Source organism: Peromyscus maniculatus, chromosome 6, assembly GCF_049852395.1.
Source record: "Peromyscus maniculatus bairdii isolate BWxNUB_F1_BW_parent chromosome 6, HU_Pman_BW_mat_3.1, whole genome shotgun sequence".
In the NCBI taxonomy this organism is placed as follows: domain Eukaryota; kingdom Metazoa; phylum Chordata; class Mammalia; order Rodentia; family Cricetidae; genus Peromyscus; species Peromyscus maniculatus.
In genome coordinates this window covers 17,101,872-17,122,182 of record NC_134857.1, presented here as the reverse complement: position 1 = coordinate 17,122,182, position 20,311 = coordinate 17,101,872, and the positions used below count along the sequence as shown (strand labels likewise).

At 35.9% G+C, this 20,311-nt stretch overlaps 1 protein-coding gene across 1 annotated transcript; it reads left to right on the top strand.

Annotated features, from left to right (window-relative positions):
- Positions 1 to 2,846: 2,846 nt before the first annotated feature.
- On the top strand, positions 2,847 to 4,824 carry LOC102905320 (H/ACA ribonucleoprotein complex subunit DKC1). Its single transcript, XM_016000912.3, has one exon. It carries the CDS (start codon positions 2,931 to 2,933, stop codon positions 4,419 to 4,421), a length of 1,491 nt encoding a protein of 496 aa, XP_015856398.3. The 5' UTR covers positions 2,847 to 2,930; the 3' UTR covers positions 4,422 to 4,824.
- The last annotated feature ends 15,487 nt before the right edge of the window (positions 4,825 to 20,311 follow it).

Genomic DNA, 20,311 nt, shown 5'->3' with positions numbered 1-20,311 from the left:
ATTTAAGGCCTATTGTTAAACAAACAAACAAAAACCATTCTGGTCTGGATGCTAGAACAGCTTTACAAGATAAAATAAAATACTCAGGAGAAACCTTAAAACAAATATTTTTGCAAACTTCTATAAGGTATCAAAGACCAAAGTTAAAAATATGACTAAATGGCATAGAAATTAAGGGGTTGGTAGGCACAGGTGCAGATGTAACAATAATTGCAGCAAAATCCTGGCATCCCAGTTGGCCTCTTCAGGAAATAAATGTTCATCTTTCAGGAAGTGGAAGTTTGTCTCAAGAAAAACAGCGTGTAAAATGGATTGAATATATAGGGCCAGAAGGACAGAGAGGAAAAGTAAAGTCATATGTGGCTAATACAGCAATGAATTTATGGGGATGTAAATTGTTACAGCAATGGAACACCCAGATTAACATCCCCAAAATCTCAGAAACAAACTATAAAATAAGAAATGCTTCTGAGAGAAATGTCAGAAGATACTATCAAGGACAATCACAGACCATTCAAGCTGTACATAAGCAAGGCACCACAGCTGTTGGTATTTCACAGGTACCAACAGCCCTACCTTTAAAAAATGGCCAACTGACAACCCTGTTTGGGTGGAACAATGACCTTTAAAATCAGACAAATTACAGATGGTACAGTAGTATTTAAATGCTCAGCATATTGATGAATCAAACAGTTCTTAGAATTCTCCTTTATTTGTTATTAAAAAGAAATCTGAAAAATTGGGAATGGCAACAGATATAAGAGCTATAAAACTGATTGATCCAATGGGCTCTTTACAGTCTGGAATTCCCAGGCCTCCTCTATTACTTAAAGAATGGCCTATTATAGTTAATGATTTAAAAGACTTTCTTCATTGTAACTTTGCAAGAAAACGATAGAGAAAAATTTGCCCTCATAGTGCTTACTTATAATAATTCTCCACCTGTTGAGAGATATCAGTGGGAGGTTCTTCTACAAGGGGTATTAAACAGCATCACCCTGTGTCAATATTTTATATAACAGCCACTGGAAATGATTTGTGTACAGATTCCTAAATCTATAATTTACCATTATATGGACAATATCTTACTAGGTGATTCAAATGTACATACTTTAGAGAAAATATCTGAAGAAGTAAAGAAAATTTTGCCTTGCTGTGGATTACAAATTGGTCCTGAAAAAAATGCCAAGAGGAGATTACAATAATTATTTAGGATATAAAATATCTTTTCAGAAAACTCAGCCACAGAAAGTACAAATCAGGAAATATCAATTACAAACACTTAATGACTTCCAAAATTGCTGGGAGATAGTAACTGGCTATAGCCTAAAATTGGGATAACAACTCAAGAATTAAGTAATTTATTTTAAACCATACAAAGAGATATGGATTTAGTAGTCCAAGAAAATTTCAGAAGAGACGGAGAGAAAATTGGCTCTGTTAGAACAGAAATTATAGGATGTACATGTGGATCACTGGGATCCAAAGCATGATTATATTTTAGTTATTTTGCCTTCTAATCATTCTCTCACAGGAATTCTGATGCAAAGAGAGGATAGTATCTTAGAATGGATATTTTTATCATACAAACAGAGTAAAAAAAAGTTAATGTATGTAGACATATGTAAAAAAAAATCTGGATTCATTCTTAAAAGAAAATTGAGACTTTGTCAGTTAACAAGAATGGAACCAGCAGAAATTGTGGTACCTTTTTACTAATGCTTAAATTTCTTCACTATGGGCAGAAAATCAACATTGGTAAAGAGCTTGCAGTACTGTTTTTGGGAGAGATAAGTAACAAATATCCCAAAAGAAAGAGAGTTTCTTTTATAAAAAGAACTAATTGGATTTTGACCTCATATAGTAAAAGGTAGCTCAATTTCTGGAGCTTCTACATTCTATATGGATGCAAATAAATCAGAAAGGCAGGTTATAAGTCAGGAAAAATTAGTAAAGTATTTCAAAGTCCTTATGACTCAGTTCAAAAATCTGAATGATATACTATTCTTATGTTATTATTGATTTTTCAGAACTTCTTAATACAATTACTAACTCTCAATATGCTGAAAGAGTTGTTTTACATATTGAAACTGCTGAACTTATTCCAGAGGATTCATAATTAACTTTACTATTCATTCAACTACAATAAACAATCAGAAATAGAAATCGTTCCTTGTATATAACACATGTCAGATCCCATGCAGGTCTACCAGGGCCTCTGGTACAATGAAATTGATCAGCTATTGATATAAATTGTGCTAGAAGCTTCAGAATTTCATAAGAAACACCAAGTTAACAGCAAAGGCTTGAAGAAAGATTTTTCTATCACTTGGCAACAAGCCAAAGAATTCATAAGGAAATGTCTTACTTATTCTTTGTATAATCAAACTCCATTATCTTCAGGAAGTAACCCAAAAGCTACTCAAAGAAATGAAATTTAGTGAGTGAACACTTTGCAGAGTTTGGAAAATTAAAATATGTGCACCATATGATAGATACATATTCAGGATTTCAATGGTCACCTGCTTTAAGTTCAGAAAAGGCTGATTCCATAATTACACATTTCTTAGAAGTTATGACCATCTTTTCTTGATAGGTGTCTTTTTTTTTTAACCAAACTTAGAGAAACAGGAACCTATTGCTTAGTCATAGTAGAGAGATGATCTTTAGTTCTTGGATACACAGACTCCTGGAGTTTACTGATAAAGTAGGATTCATTAATAAATACGATTTTAATTTTAAAAGAAAAAGAAAATAACAGGCTTTGCCAATGGTACCAAGATGTATATCTAGGAACTTGAGTATTTATGATTTCTTAGTTTAATAAAAAAAATAAATGGCTAGCGGCGGCCTGACGGGCCTCAGACGGTAGGAATCTGCAGTTTCTAGCTGTTGGCGGCTTGGGCGGGACCCACGCGGTGCGGTGCAAGATGGCGGATGCAGAAGTAATTACTTTCCCAAAGAAGCATAAGAAGAAAAAAGACCGGAAGCCATTACAAGAAGAAGATGTAGCTGAAATACAACATGCTGAAGAATTTCTTATCAAACCAGAATCCAAAGTGGCTCAATTGGACACTTCTCAGTGGCCCTTGTTACTAAAGAATTTTGATAAGCTAAATGTAAGGACAACACACTATACACCTATTCCTTGTGGTTCAAATCCTTTGAAGAGGGAGATTGGGGACTATATCAGGACAGGTTTCATTAATCTTGACAAGCCCTCTAACCCCTCTTCCCATGAGGTGGTAGCCTGGATCCGACGAATACTTCGGGTAGAGAAGACAGGCCACAGTGGCACACTAGATCCCAAAGTGACTGGTTGTTTAATTGTGTGCATTGAACGAGCTACTCGTTTGGTGAAATCACAACAGAGTGCAGGCAAAGAGTATGTGGGAATTGTTCGGCTGCACAATGCTATTGAAGGGGGTACTCAGCTTTCTAGGGCCCTAGAAACTCTGACAGGTGCCCTGTTTCAGCGACCCCCACTTATTGCTGCAGTAAAGAGGCAGCTTCGAGTGAGGACTATCTACGAGAGCAAAATGATAGAATATGATCCTGAAAGACGATTAGGAATCTTTTGGGTGAGCTGTGAAGCTGGCACCTACATTCGGACACTATGTGTACACCTTGGCTTGCTACTGGGAGTTGGTGGTCAGATGCAGGAACTTCGGAGGGTGCGTTCTGGAGTCATGAGTGAAAAGGACCACATGGTGACAATGCATGATGTACTCGATGCTCAGTGGCTGTATGATAACCATAAGGATGAGAGTTACTTGCGGCGTGTTGTTTACCCTTTGGAAAAGCTGTTGACATCTCATAAACGTCTGGTTATGAAAGATAGTGCAGTGAATGCAATCTGCTATGGGGCCAAGATCATGCTTCCTGGTGTTCTCCGATATGAGGATGGCATTGAGGTCAACCAGGAGATTGTGGTCATTACCACCAAGGGGGAAGCTATCTGCATGGCTATTGCATTGATGACTACAGCAGTGATATCTACCTGTGACCATGGTATAGTAGCCAAGATAAAGAGGGCAAGTCAGAAGAAGATGATGATCAAGCAAGGCCTTTTGGACAAGCATGGCAAACCTACAGACAACACCCCTGCCACCTGGAAACAGGACTACATTGACTGTACTGATTCTGGCAAGAAAGCACTGGTTGCTGAAGCAGTACAAGCCCCTCAGTTAGCTGGTGAAACAGTTAAAGTCATAAAAAGGAAGCGGGAAAGTGAGAGTGAAAGTGATGAGACCTCTCCAGTTGTTCCTCAGTTGATGAAAAAGGAAAAGAAGAAGAATAAGAAGAATAAGAAGCCTAAAACCGTGCTAGAAAGTGGGGGCGAGGCTGGAGATGGGGACAGTGACATCATGAAAAAGAAAAAGAAGAAGAAAGTAAAAGTGGTGGAAAAGATGTCTGAATAGTAAAAGCCACTTGAAGCATTGTGTCCAGCTAGGAGGAGAAATGAAAACCTTATTGAAAAACATTTTGTTGAGGAGTAGAACAGAGGTCCCAAACAGAGTATAGAGTTCTGGTACACTTTAGCCTACACTTGTGACCTCAGTGGTTAGGTTGTGGCCATTTCATTCTATCCTGTCCTGTCCTGTTTTAAGGATATGAGAGATGAAAAGCAGTTTTTGCCACTGACCCCTCTGCTTGCTTGAGTGGGGGAGCATACCTTCAGACATGGCACTGCCTAGTAACTGTCTGCAGCTGTTTACTAATGGCCATTTTAAACAATGCCATAGATAGTTCTCTCCTAGTTTGTTTTTTTTTTAATGTTTGTAAAATTTAAATCTGCTAAATAAAATGGTATAGAACCTTCAAAAAAAATAAAAATAAAATAAATGGTTGTAGTGCAGATGGGAAAATGTTATTTGGGAGGTGGATATTTAAATCTGTGCTACTTTTTATACATAGCAGGATGTAGGCACATTGTGTTCCTATAAATGCTGTGGGATGTTCTCTATGCTGTGAATGTGTTGCTCTGATCGGTTAATAAATAAAGTGCTGATTGACCAGTAGCCAGGCAGGAAATATAGGAAGGACAAGGAGAGAGGAGAATTCTGGGAAGAGGAAGGCTGAGAGAGAGAGACACTGCCAGCTGCCATGATGAGAAGCAGATGTTAAGATACCGGCAAGCCATGAGCCACGTGGCAACTTATAGATGAATAGAAATGGGTCAATTTCTTAGTAAAAATGTCAATTTTACCAAAAGCAATCTACAGATTCAATGCAATCCCCATCAAAATACCAACAAAATTCTTCACAGACCTGGAAAGAATAATACTCAACTTCATAGGGAAAAACAAAAAAACCCAGGATAGGCAAAAGAATCCTGTACAATAAAACAACCTCTGCAGGCATCACAATCCCTGACTTCAACCTCTACTATAGAGCTACAGTAATAAAAACAGCTAGGTACTGGCATAAAAACCAAAATGTGGACCAATAGAATCGAATTGAAGACCGCGATATTAATCCGCACAGCTATGAACATATAATTTTTGACAAAAAAGCCAAAAGTGTACAATGGAAAAAAGAAAGTATCTTCAACAAATGGTGCTGGCATAACTGGATGTCAACATGTAGAAGGCTGCAAAAAGATCCATATCTGTCACCATGCACAAAACTGAAGTCCAAGTGGATCAAGGACCTCAACATAAATTCAGCTACTCTGATTCTGCTAGAAGAGAAAGTAGGAAGTAGTCTTGAATGCATTGGCATAGATCACTTCCTAAATATAACACCAGTAGCTCAGACACTGAAAGAAACAATCAATCAGTGGGACCTCTTGAAACTGAGAAGCTTTTGTAGAGCAAAGGATATAGTCAACAAGGCAAAGCGACAGCCTCCAGAATGGGAAAAGGTCTTCACCAACCCCACATCTGACAGAGGACTCATATCCACAATATATAAGGAACTCAAGAAATTAGACATTAAAATGCCCAACAGTCCAATTAAGAAATGGGCTATAGAACTAAACAGAGACTTCTCAACAGAGGAAACTCAAATGGCTGAAAGACATCCCTAATTATCAGAGAAATGCAAATCAAAACAACTGTGAGATACCACCTTATACCTTGTCAGAACGGCTAAGATCAAAAACACTGAAGACACCTTATGCTGGAGAGGATGTAGAGCTAGGGGAACTCTCCTCCACTGCTGGTGGAATGCAAGCTTGTACAACCACTTTGGAAATCAATATGGCTCTTTCTTAGAAAATTGGGAATCAATCTCCCCCAAGATCCAGCTATACCACTCTTGGGCATATACCCAAGGAATGCTCAATCATACCACAAGAGCACTCTCTCAACTGTGTTCATACCAGCATTGTTTGTAATAGCCAGAATCTGGAAACAACCTAGATGCCCTTCAACTGAAGAATGGATAAAGAAAATGTGGTACATATACACAATGGAATACTACTCAGCAGAGAAAAACAATGACATCATAAGGTTTGCAGGCAAATGGATTGATCTAGAAAAAAATCATCCTGAGTGAGGTAATCCAGACTCAGAAAGACAAACATGGTATGTACTCACTCATAGGAGGATACTAGATGTGGAACAAGGATGACTGAACTGCTACTCACATCACCAGGGAGGCTACCTGGAAAACAGGACCCCAAGAAAGACATGGGAATTGCCCAATGATGGAGAAATGGATGAGATCTTCATGAACAGCCTGGACATGAGTGGGGGTAACGAATGGCGAGGGTCAAGGGAAAGAGAGCTTGGGGGAGCGGGAGATTCTACCTGGATCAAGAACAGATTGGGAGAACAGGGAATAGGAGACCATGGTAAAAGAAGACCACATGAGAATAAGAAGAAGCAAAGTGCTAGAGAGGCCCACAGAAATCCACAAAGATACCCCCACAAAAGACTGCTGGCAATGGTCAAGAGACAGCTGGAACTGACCTACTCTGGTGATGGGATGGCCAGTCACCCTAAATGTCGTGCTAGAAACCCCATCCAGTGACTGAGGGATCTGGATGCAGAGATCCACAGCTAGGTCCCGGGTGGAGCTTCGGGAGTTCAATTAGAGAGAAAGAGGAGGATTTATATGAGTGAGAATTATTGAGACCAAGGTTGGATAAAGCACAGGGACAAATAGCTAAACGAATGGAAACACATGAACTATGAACCTAAGGCTGAGGGGCCCCCAACTGGATCAGGCCCTCTGAGTGGGTGATACAGTTGATTGGCTTGATGTGTTTGGGAGGCATCCAGGCAGTGGGACCAGGTCCTGTGCTCAGTGCATGAGTTGGCTGTTTGAAACCTGGAGCTTATGCAGGGTCGCTTGGCTTGGCCTGGGAGGAGGGGACTGGACCTGCCTGGACTGAGTCTACCAGGTTGATCGCAGTCCTCAGGGGAGGCTTTGCCCTGGAGGAGGTGGGAATGGGGGGTGTGTTGAGGGGATAGGGGAAGGGGGCAGTAGTGATAGAACAAGGAAATCTGTGGCTGATATATAGAACTGAATTGTATTGGAAAATAAAATAAAAAAATTACAAAAAGAAATGGGTAAATTTAAAATATAAGAACAGATTGCAAGAAGCCTGCCACGGCCATACAGTTTATAAATTAAAAAAAAAAAGTTATGAACATCATGCGATACCTGTACAAACTAAGATTGATAATGCTCCAGCATATGTGCCTAATAAAATAAAACAGCTTTTTTGCATATTATAGCATAAAGTATATTACAGGTATACCACACAAAACTTATAGAAAGGTCTAATCAAACTTTAAAAGGAATGTATAATAAACAAAAAGAAGTAATAAGGATACCCTGAGATAGATTACACAATTTTTTATTAACTTTAAATTTCTTAAATGCTAATGAAAAAGGAACAATAGCTGCAGAGAGACATTGGATAATATAAAAACTGATGAATTAGCTGGGCAGTGGTGGGACACGCCTTTAATGCCAGCACTCGGGAGGCAGAGCCAGACGGATCTCTGTGAGTTCAAGGCCAGCCTGGGCTACCAAGTGAGTTCCAGGAAAGGCGCAAAGCTACACAGAGAAATCCTGTCTCGAAAAACCAAAAAAAAAAAAAGAAAAAAAAGAAAAGAAAAAAAACCTGATGAATTAACCTATATATTTTAAATATGAATTAAACTCAAAATGGAAACTAGGATATGTGTTATGTTGGGGAGAGGTTTTGCTTTTGTTTGTGTAGGAGAAGAAAAACTATGGATATTCTCAAGATAGATAAAATATAGATTTGAACAGGAGTCTGTGTATCCAAAAACTAAAGATCATCTCTCTACTATGACTAAGCAATCGGTTCCTGTTTCTCTAAGTTTGGTTAAAAAAAAAAAAGACACCTATCAAAAAAAGATGGTCATAACTTCTAACAAATGTGTAATTATAGAATCAGCCTTTTCTGAACTTAAAACAGTTGGCCATTGAAATCCTGAATATGTATCTATCATATGGTGCACATATTTTAATTTTCCAAACTCTGCAAAGTGAAACACATTCATTCACTAAATTTCATTTCTTTGAGTACCTTTTGGGTTACTTCCTAAAGATAATGGAGTTTGATTATACAAAGAATAAGTAAGACATTTCTTTATGAATTCTTTGGCTTGTTGCCAAGTGATAGAAAAATCTTTCTTCAAGCCTTTGACGGGGAGAGGAGATACTGAAGAGTCAAATTGGCCTAATGGGTTAGTATATTTCCAACAGGATAAAATTTCATAAGTCTTCCTAAAATATTTATTTTTCTTGTCCTTTACAACGATAAAAGGCAAATGGTCTTTGTGTAGTCACAATTTAACTAAAATTTATAGCTGGCTTTTGGTTGGATCATGTCTCTCTCCTCTACACCCAAGCAGGTTTGTTAAATGAAATCTCAAAATCTCTGTCTCATGTCAAAAGAGCCACCTGCTGTGGTACAGAAGAAAACCAGAATTTAGGGACTTTTCAATTGCCCATAATTTTATAATCCTTTATTTTATTTTAACTCTTTAAAACTTTTCATAGACATAAATATTAGCTCTAAATTTAGAATACTATTCTGTATATGACATTTAAAATGTTTAAGTTGTCAGCAGTGAACCATAACCATTCGTAACAGTGACCTTTGACTTCTCTAATAGAAGATGGGGCCCCACAATGATGATTCTATAGGGATTGTGGTATTGCCATTCAAGGGAGAAGAACAACCCAAAGATCAGCATCAGACTACAAACTGCCCAAGACAACTCTAAAGTTGCTTACTGAGAGGGTCCAGCCTCATAGGATACTTTAGCCAAGATTTCAGATAAGCTCTGCGCTTTCCTATTACACAGAGGCTGGACAATAAATGTTGCAGTTGGTTTTCTCAGTACTTGGCAAACATTTCAGATTTTTCAGGGTATTATTGCCCCCAGACAACAGGAAGTAATTTTGGGGACATGATGCCTACATTCCTAAGAAGTGAGGACAATGGTGTTAGGCCATTTGGTCAGTTATGAATGCTTATCATCATTTGGAGGTTCTTTATTAATTGCTACTGATATTGGAAGTGGAGGAAATTATACAAATGATATTACATTTAAGGATCTCTTTCACAAAAAAAAAGAAAAAGAAAGATGGGGGATATAGGAATGATAAAATAGAAGGGTACATTATTGAATCTACTTTAAATAATATGATAGATTATTAAATCTACAATAAACTAAGAGATAAATATTGATCTCAAATATTTTGTATTTGTAAGGTCTTTTTATATTGACACAACTTTAAGGTATTTTTTGTTACAATAAGAATATGTTTCTATTTTTCTTTAAAGGATTTTTGTATGTTGATACAATTTAAGGTTATTTTTTGTTACAAAATATTGTATATATGTTCCTACTCTTGTTTAAGGTATTGTACCCATTAAGTTCATTTTAAAATGTAAGGTGAAATTGTAGTATTTGAAAGCTATTACTATAAACTATTTAGGATAATCAAGAAACATAGGTTAGTAGCTAGTCATGTATAACAATCAAATTTGTAGATATGTTAGGTATGCTTTCAGGATCATATAGAGATATATTTTAGATAGATAGTCTTCAAATACTTCAAAGGCTTATAGAATATGGCATTTAAAATGTTTTGTTAATTAAAGTTTTTCATGACAATGAGATACCTCTGCTCCTAGCAGCCCCAATTTACTTCAGAGAAGATGATGGGCATTGAAGAAACTCCTTATCGAATTTGCTTTCATTGTGGCAAGGTTAGCCACTGGGCAAAGAACTGCTCTTGCCTTTGACTGCTAACAATGTGCTATGCATACTGGACATACAGGACACACAGGGAAAGACTGTTCAACTTTGTCAAAGCAAAGCTGGACAATCCTTCAAAATTAATGCTTCACATAAGATTCTACAAGACATTCTGCAGGACACAGAGGGAAGCAACTGATGAACTATGCCAATACAAAGCAGGAGAGCCCTTCAAATTTCCTGCTTCACTGAACAGTCTGCCTGATACTCTAGGCCTGTAGTCTGAAGGTGGATGCCCCAGAGGAACTTTGGGTGACTGTCCAGGCAGTCAGATGTCAATGTCATTTATAGAGTTTTGGAAATTGTTTGCAATGCACTTTATATTTATTCCAATAATATTATATCCTTCTGGGGCCTTTGATGGAGTTGAAGACTAGATAGTTATAATTTCAGTTTTTCCTAGGTATGATAGAAAGTAAATTAGCTATAAAATTTTGGATTCACTAAGATGGATTGATGGTAGAGTGCTTTCTTTAAATTTGCCAGAACAAATGAACTAGAATTCATTACATTGTGAATGTAATCCTTACTTGACAATTGTTCTTATTGTTTACACTCTTACTATGTTAAAGTTAAAACCTTTCATTTTTGTTTAGACAAAGGAGAAAAAGCTGTGGATATTATTTTAAAGTGTGTTGCACTTTTTCCTACTACTTTTGTTAACAATGCAAAGATGTATTATATTTGTTTGATTAAATAAAATTAACCTGCAAGTGTGGTTGATATATTATGTACCCCAATAAACTTATCTGGGGGTCAGAGAACAGAACAGCCACTATATTAAACATAAAGGTTAGGCAGTGGTAGCACACACCTTTAATCCCAGCATTTTGGAGACAGAGATCCATTTGGATCTCTGTGAGTTTAAGCCACACTGGAAACAGCCAGTCATGGTGACACATACCTTAAGCCCAAGAAGTGACGTCAGGAAGCAGAAACGTATATAAGGTGTGAGGACCAGCAACTAGAGGCGTTTTAGGCCTTTTAAGCTTTGAGGCTTTTAGAAGCAGTTCAGCAGAGATCCATTCGAGTGAGGACTCAGAAGCTTTCAGGCTGAGGTTCATGGAAACAGGATTGGATTAAGAGTTGTCTAGGTGAGGTTAGCTGTGGCTTGTTCTGCTTCTCTGATCTTTCAGAATTTATCCCAATACCTGACTCGAGTTTTTTATTTATTAAGACCATTTAGAAATTCGTCTACATGCAAGCAGAAGGCTGAGTCAGCAAGTAGGGAAGAACCATGGGTAGCTAGGTTTCTTAAGTGGAGGCTGAGCAGAAGATTGGCCCGTGTTTTTGAAAGACACAAGCAAAGGGAGAAGGTTAGCTACTTGCTATTCAGCCTCTCAAAGTGGGCAGAATTCCACCTCAACCTTTGAATTGTGAGTTCTTTAGAAGGATAGATATCTAGATGAAGTTTCCCTTTGTAGCTTTTAAAGAGTGCCTGAGGGAACAGAATTCCAGCCAGCTGTAGCCTTTGCAGCAGAACCACTGCTGGTAACAGTGGATTTACAGTCTCTGATTAGGACAGCAGCTGCTTACAGGGCAGCCACTGTAAATAATAAAGAACAAACACAACAGAAAACTTGCTTATTAGCGAGTTCCAGGAAAGGCACAAAGCTACACAGTGAAACCCTGTCTTGAAAAACCAAAAAAAAAAAAAAAAAAAAAAAAGACTTGCTTGCTTATTTATTAAATTTGATATTTTGAGAACAGGGAATTTTATGGCAAATCTTCTATGGCGATGTCCTTTTAAAAACAGGATCTTGGACTCAGTGGAGAGACTTCTTTTAAAATTGAGGAAATTAATAAGACTGATAAAGAGAAAGGAAAACATGCCACAGATTTTCTAGTTACTGATTCCAGATTTACAAGTTCTGTTACCTCAGAGAACCACTGTAGAGAAATTGAATGAAATATTGATGGTGGGGTGGGTGCTCTGGCTAAAAGACATTTTGGATGGCCAAGAGGAAAGTGGGACCACCTTACAGACTTAACATACTCTAGAAGTATTCAAACAGCAAAAAGACAGGAGAGTTTTCATTCAATCTTGGTCTAGTAAACACTACCCCACCTATGACATGACTAAGTGAAGTGTTAGTTGGCTCGGTATATGGGAGCCCATGACAAGGGAATATGGTTGATCTGAATTTAAGCTTAATTTGGTAAATAAAAACCAATAGTTATATGTATTTGGATCTGAAATATAGTGTGTATTTTCAAAATGGAGATCTAAAGGTAATTGTGGGCTCCTTATGAAACTAAAGTAAAACTCTCATAAGGGTTCTCAAAACAGCAAATGAAAAAGAAATGAGATATAGATAAACCTAATAAAATGTAGACAAGAAAAAAAGTAATGCTATGAAAAACATATAAATTATAGTTGTTTTTAGAAGGTGCAGTTCAACAGCTATAATAGCGTACAAACTAGGTGATGTTGAAACAGCTTAAGTTTTCATGAAGACTGCAGGACTTGATTCCATTTTCATCCTTTCATTCAATCTACACATGTATGTTAAAGTTTCAAGGCTAACATTAAAAAATATTTTATGTGAGCACAAAATACAAAATGAAGCAGAGGAAAAGCTAGACAGGGATAGCACCGGGAACTGGCCACAAGCAGAAGTTAGCAACAATAAATCAAATGTGCTAGTGTATGTTTAGACTGAATTTGAAATGATCCAACATTTAGTTATAAAGGCTGACAAGAGTGAAGAGTAAAAATTTTGGGAAAGCAAATGACAAGAAATCTTGGTCATCAGCTCTATTTGGGACATAGAGTCTCTCTGGGTGGCTGAAGGAGGGTGATGGAAGAAATGGGATGGCTAGAAGAATTCCCAGAAGTAGGCCTCTGTGTGAGTGAGCAAAGAGCAGGATAGGATAGTTGATATTTGTGGGCTAGTATGAAATGCCATGGGGAAGTGTCTGATATATATGTCTCAAAGAAAGATTTTCTGTGGGATATTCCAATATTACAACATTTGTATAACTTGAGAATAAACAGTATCTTATTAACTGCAATTAATTTCTGCTGACTTCCCCAAATTAATCCCTCCAATTCCATAATTCCCCTTTAACTGAGAAAGAAAATAGTAGGAAAGGCTAGTGGAGGCAATGTGCGCAGGAGCAACTAATGCTAAATGCCTTTAAAAAAACAATCTGGAAACTTAATACTATAGAAACTTTCTAGAATATATACATTGAAACACACAAAAACAGTTTAAATGGAGGTACAGTACATTGAGAGACAATACTTCAACCCATTTTAGCAAATAAAAACTTCAGTACAGAAATAGGTCACAGCTTTGAGGGTTTTGACCAATCACATTGTGTAAACATTAAATATTTTTACAATCAAGATATAAATGAGGTTAGAGTAGTCTCATAAATGTGAAATTAATCATATTAAAATTGGAATATAGTAAACCATTGTGAATGCAAGAATAACTTCAGTTTTAATATATCCATCCTATATTGGGGTCCAAGTACTATAAAAGATTCTCCTTTGAAAGTTTTCCTACCATGTTCATTTTAGGCTTGTTTTGGACTAGAGATATTAAGGTTTCAAAGTATTTATATGAATAATGTTAATGAAAATGTATTGTAATAGTCTCTGAATATTTATATACTGTTTCTGTGAGTTTTTCTCATGGCAGGTTTTGCTGACTAACATACCATATTATTTGCTATTTAAATTATTTTAATGTAATTAATTTGTATTATTTTTTGTTGTGCTGGAAATAGTTTGTCAGTGTCAAATCCATGCTAAGCAAACGTTCAAAAATGAATATACACTCCCAACCCTTCTTTATATTTAAAACTATAAAACTATATATATTGATGCATTTAGGAAAATGTTATGAGGGAGAATTCTAAATGCATTCACCCTGGCTGTTCATACACCCACTTCAACCACAGGATGTTCCCATCAGAGTAAGCGATCAGTGAACATTTCTAAGTGAATGAACAAATGAATAAATGATTAGTGACAGGAGTGTTAGGTGGGCTTGATTCGATATTTACTGGTACCAAATTCTTTGTTATGGACAAACAACAATACAATTTGTGTAGTAAGGAGGAATCTGTCTTTTCACTCATAATATCATAAATCATAACACTATATCAAGAAGAAAGGAATTGAAGAATTGCAAACCATATTGTCAAAATGACACCAAGAAATCATCATCATCAAGAAGAAGAAGAAAATGGATAAAAAGAATTCCATATGTTAATAGTATAAAGAAGAAAATGTATACATTGTCATATCAGTATAAGGTGTATAATTGTATGATTTAAGATTATCAACATGATCCCAAATAGTACAGTACATCTATTAGCTTTGTATTAAGTGAAAATAAGTTTAATAAACATGTGTGTCTCTTCCATATGAGAATTAATCTATTATATGCCTACTTCACCTTTTCTTAACAATATGTTTTCATAAATAGGAATAAGTAATTCTCAATTCCTCAGATCAACATGATCAGTAATCTTGCCTCTAGCATTAATTAATTGGTGGCTTGTAAAGTTGAGTGTCACAATTTCATTTATGTAAATATTCTGTCATAGTTACTGTAGATTACAGATGAACTTTGGATAGCTTAGTTACAAGAACAAAATGGAGATATATTTTAATTAACACATTTAAGGCTACCTATATGTTAGAAAAAAGATAAAAATAATCTAAAGGTCATTCTATATTTGGTATTCATTTTGAATTAAGGATTTTGGAAAACATATTGCTATGTGTCAAAGTTTAGAAAGGTTTTCTTGTTAAAGTTATTAATTCTGACAAAGTGCTATACAGTTTTAAAGTAATTAAATTTATTTTATGTTCATTTATAAACATAAAATAATCTCATCTGTTATGATGATGTTCGCTGTTCCTTTCTCCAACATATAAAATGGTGCTATTAGGCTTATTCGTCTATCAAGTAACTTATCCTAATAAAAATAAACATTTGTTTAGTGTTTACCACAGACCAGGCACTTTGTGTCTGTTTTGTTCATTCTGGGGCTGCATTAAGTCATTTGATTTTAGAAGCAACAGAATGCAATACTTACTTTTAATATTGTTTTCATTTAACAGGTTAAAAACAAAAAGAAAACAAACAAACAAACAAAAAAAAACACATGCTCTTACTTGACCCCTGAGCAGTGGATCCAGGACTAAACCAAAGCATGTAGGCTCCATGGCACCAACTATAAATAAACACTTTCAAAACAGTGTTACTATAACTGAAGTAGCAACAGCAATTCTTGCTTACCTGAGAAGCACTGTCAGATGTATTACATAGGTCATTACTGCCTCTCCATTCGTATTTATAATGCTTACTACTTAAATTCCATTGACCACTGATTTTCAAGATTGAAAATTCACTATTTATACCAATATCATACTTTCATGCTACTGTTAAGTTTACAGTAAGTCTTGAAGATCAGAATATTGGAAATTTAATTGCATTTATTTGTAACTTATTTTTTTCCATTATGATGTAAATAATTTTCTGAACATTCATTAATAGCATCATATATACAATTTTCTCAAAAAATGGTGCCGATCAAACTGAGTTGCTACATGTGCTAGTATGAAAACAAATCTTTATTTATCATTCTGCATACACTCAACTTCAAATGGACCAAGGACCTCAACATGAGACCTATATCCTGAATCTGAAAGAGGAGAAAATAGAGCATAAGATTGCACATACTGGCACAGAAAAGGAGTTTTTGAACAGGACCATGACTGCGCCAGCATTAAGACCAGCAATTGATAAATGTGATGTGTATTTGAATCTTTGGGGATGAGACAGGAGGATTGGACTTGGAGGAATGGAGGGAGAGGTGAAGATTTGCAGTTAGCCTGCCTGTTTTTCAATTAAAGTGCATTTTGTCATTTCTAATTGAGATCAGACCTGCAATTAGTGTTTTCTCAGTACCACAGCAAGATACTTAACTGATCTTGGAGCCCCTTACCACAGCCCAGAAGATAGGATAGACAAAAATTTCTTGGCACATAACCATTCATTCGTCTGTTTTCCCTGATCACATTTGTGTTATAATGGCAGAGTAAGATAGTTGTAAATGCAGACCTTCTGGCCGTAAAATCTGGCCCTTAGGCAGGGGTTGGGGTTGTGGGGGTGTCCAGTTGCTTTCTTAGTAATGAAAATGTGTGTTAGAGAGTTTTATTTATATTTTGAAAACTAGAATTACCTAGCCTCTGGCCTCCTTCTCTGGTAGTTACTTTAAAGCATGTCAAGAATAGTGCCCAGATATAAAAAGGACTCTGCTACTCTTAAGAGCTTTCTGTGCATGTCTTTCCTACATGCAGCTATGTCATCAAAATTAACTCTCCTACCTTAGACCTCTGTACTGTTAGTTCCATCACTTTGGGAACACGTGTTTAATTTTCCTTACTCATCACCGTGACCCAAAAAATCTTTCTCCAGGTAGGAAGCTACACAACTGTTAGTCTCACCTCATTGTTCTCCATGTTTTGATACTTCTGTCATTTGCCTATGGTTCATATTCTGAGCATCTTTTTATACATGTATTTAGTAATTTCAAGTGAAGGGCATAATTTAATTCCATTTACTAGATTTTTTTCTATAAGAAATGTCTACTAATTATTTTTTTCTCTTTAGAACATCACAGGAAAAGCAAGTAATAATTTAGTGAGACAAGGTATTTCTATACATTTTATTTTCTATAAGTTTCTTGTATTTCTATAAGTTTTGCTAGGTTAAAATAAATGTCAGGAAACTTCTTTTATATATTGGTGTTGATGAAATGTCAGCAGACTAAATATGCAATTTTCATATAAGAGTTGAATCACCTTTAAGTTCACTCAACATAGACCATCTGATATGGGTGTTGTTAAGCAATTGTTTGTGTCCAACAGAATAAAATCAAGGCTTCTCTTTATGTGCCAGTGATGGGCTGCATTTTTTTTCTAGATTGTAACGATATGTGTAACAAGGTGGAATGGAAACAGCCCTGTTGGTGCTGAAAGTTACCAAAGAGAAATGAAAGCCTCACATAAAGTGATTTGATAATAAAAGAAATGCATGGTTATGTGTTTACAAATAAGTTGGTGCAGGAATATAATGTCTATTTTTAAAGCAGAAGGATTCTCAAGACTATATGGGCAGGCTTCCCTCTATTCTAGAATGTGCAGTCCAGCATGAAAGCATTTAACTTCAGATATTTTTAACCCTACTTTGGCAAAACAGTATTCTTGTTTTTTCAGTGAATCAGCGATATACATATAGTTCATAAGAGCAATAAAGAGATAAGATGTGAAATACAAAAAGATGAGAAAAATTAAGGACTTACTCAAAGAACATGACTGTGGTGGGAAATAGCATGTTCACTACAATACACAGATTTTTTTTTTTACATAATCACCTTTTAATTGGAGTTTCCATTTAGGAAAAGTAAAATCTAGAAAACTGTTACCATTACAGGGAGGCTTGTAATAGGAAGCAAGGAACATAATGTCTAGGAAGAAAAGAAAGCCCGAGAGTATCAGAGATGGAAATGGAACAGCCTGAGAAAACTGGCCTGGAGTGGAGCAGACTATGTAAAAAACAAGGAATAGAGTTGGCATGTAAAATCCTGGTGATGTTTTCATGGTTTTCAATGCAGTTTCAATATTTCAAGATAAATACACCCATACACTCATGCCCACAAAATAAACACATAAACATGCAAAAATATGCAAAGTTTGTTATATTCGATGGCAATAATCATGAATAAAATAATGAAATGTCAGCAATACTGGTCATAAAATTATATTCATGAACAGGCTGTGGACATCACTCCATTTCTACTACTGAGCATCAAGAGGGATACAGGTAATCAACTGATAGGAAGCCTGGCCTGTAATATTTTTATAAAGAGTCTAATCATTACTACAATTAAGATAAAAAGGGAGAATTTTTGGCATAATATCTGTTCTTGTATGTAGATGCATTTTGAAGTTATGAATGGTACTATGAATATCTACATTTTACAAGTGATGAGTAAAAATAACTTATGGGGCCTAAATTTATCACATAAGCATTATACCCCTTAATTTATTTCTCCGTTTATTTAAAGACTTATACTCTTGCTGCTGTTCCTGACCAGTGTCAAACTCAAGTGGATTGGGAGGCTAAGGTTGTCTAGCATGTCTCTGATATTTTCTAGGTTTCCAGTCTTTGGGTCTGTGTTGAAGGTAATTGCTGTGGATATCATTCTGTATAAATAAAACACTGATTGGCCAGTAGCCAGACAGAAAGTATAGGTGGGACTAACAGAGAGGAGAATTGAGGGAACAGGAAGAAAGAGGGATAGTCTGCCTGGAGCTGCCGCCAGGACAAGGAAGATGTAAGTGCCCAGTAAGCCACGAGCCATGTGGCAAAGTATAGATTAATAGAAATGGGCTAAATATAAGAGTAAGAGCTAGACAATGATAGGCCTGAGCTAATGGCCAAGCAATTTAAATAATATAAGCATCTGTATGTTTATTTTATAAGTGGGCTAAGAGACTGCTGGGGTTTGGTGGGACCCAGAGAGAAAACTCCAGCTACAGGTAATTTCTATTCAGCACAACACCTGGTATTTCCCCATGTTCAGGCATCCTGACAACTGGCTTCAGGTGATAATTCTTCCTTTATTAAGTGTATCTGTATTGGACATAGTCCATATGTGCTGAAGTTCTGCCATAGGATATAGAAGCAGCAGAGGAAGAAGCTGCCCTAGATATCTTCTACTTTTTCACTGAGGACCCCAAACCAAGAAAATATTTATTAAAATATGCAAAATTCTAAACATTTATGATAGACTTTAAGGAAAATAATTCAAATGAATCTCCTTTCAATATTTCTTGGCTGAAGTTAGCCAGCTAATTACAAAGATAATATAGAGTTATATGCTAAAATGTAAAATCTCAATGACCTAATGAGTCAGATGAACAAAAAAAAAGACCTCAAAAGTGTTTGTACAAAAAGATCAAATTTGTACAATGTATATATGTGCATTCATGTGTGCATGCACATAAACACACAAACACACACATATATACACACTTATAATTATATAATTTAAGTTACTTGGTAGTAACTCCATTAGTATAAAACAGTTCAAAATATTTTATTTGTAAAATTTTCTGTTCTCTTAAAAATTAGAAACATTTATTATCATTGTATATTTCAATTTATTTAATTGGTAGTAAATCTGCCAGCTATCTCCATAGTAGAATTTTTCTTTGCAAAAGATATTTTTAATTTGTACTAACTCAAAAATAAGCAAACAAGTGGCACAGGAGCATGCCTATACATTTAGAAAGCATCATCACTAATTTTTCCCAAAGGAACAGTATAGAATGTGTGGACAGGCTCAATTATTAAAATGGGAAGATAATGCACACACCTGTTATCAGTAATTTGTTGTGTGCGTTTTAGTATCAAAAGCTATTTTCCTGAGTTTCCTCAAACAGAAATGGCTGTTTTGAAGATGTAACTACATGGGCAAATAACCAACACTAATAGCAATAAAAATTACACATTCTCGGCAATATCACTTAAATTTCAGAAAGCAAGAAAATGAATTCTTCCTGTCCCAAAGTCATATCCCCAGATGTAAGGATGAGAAGAATGTAAGTTTCTGTAAAATAGAGAAAAGAATTCTTTAATTGTCTTTTTTCTAATATCTATATCCCTAACAACTTTTCTCTATGATATTACTTGTATAATACACTTCTACTTTATTGTTCACTCTAGAGGGTATGAATTTATTCTAAAGTGCCAAATGATGAAGAATCCTCTGGCCTTACTGTCCTCTGCTTAATTCTGCTGGCTCATTTGTACTGATGGGCTTTGCTAAGAAGTTGAAAATCTGAAAGAACTCATTTCTCATTCACTTGTTTCTTTTCCTTGTGAATATATACATATATATTCACATACATGTGTGTGGTTATATATTATATTATTATATAGGATACATATAATATGTGTTATGTATATCATTCATATATATAATATGTACAATCGCACACATATGACTGCATATCTGGATGT

Coding starts and splice junctions, on each gene's coding strand:
- LOC102905320 (XM_016000912.3), top strand. CDS start 2,931: ATGGCGGATGCAGAAGTAATTACTTTCCCAAAGAAGCATAAGAAGAAA.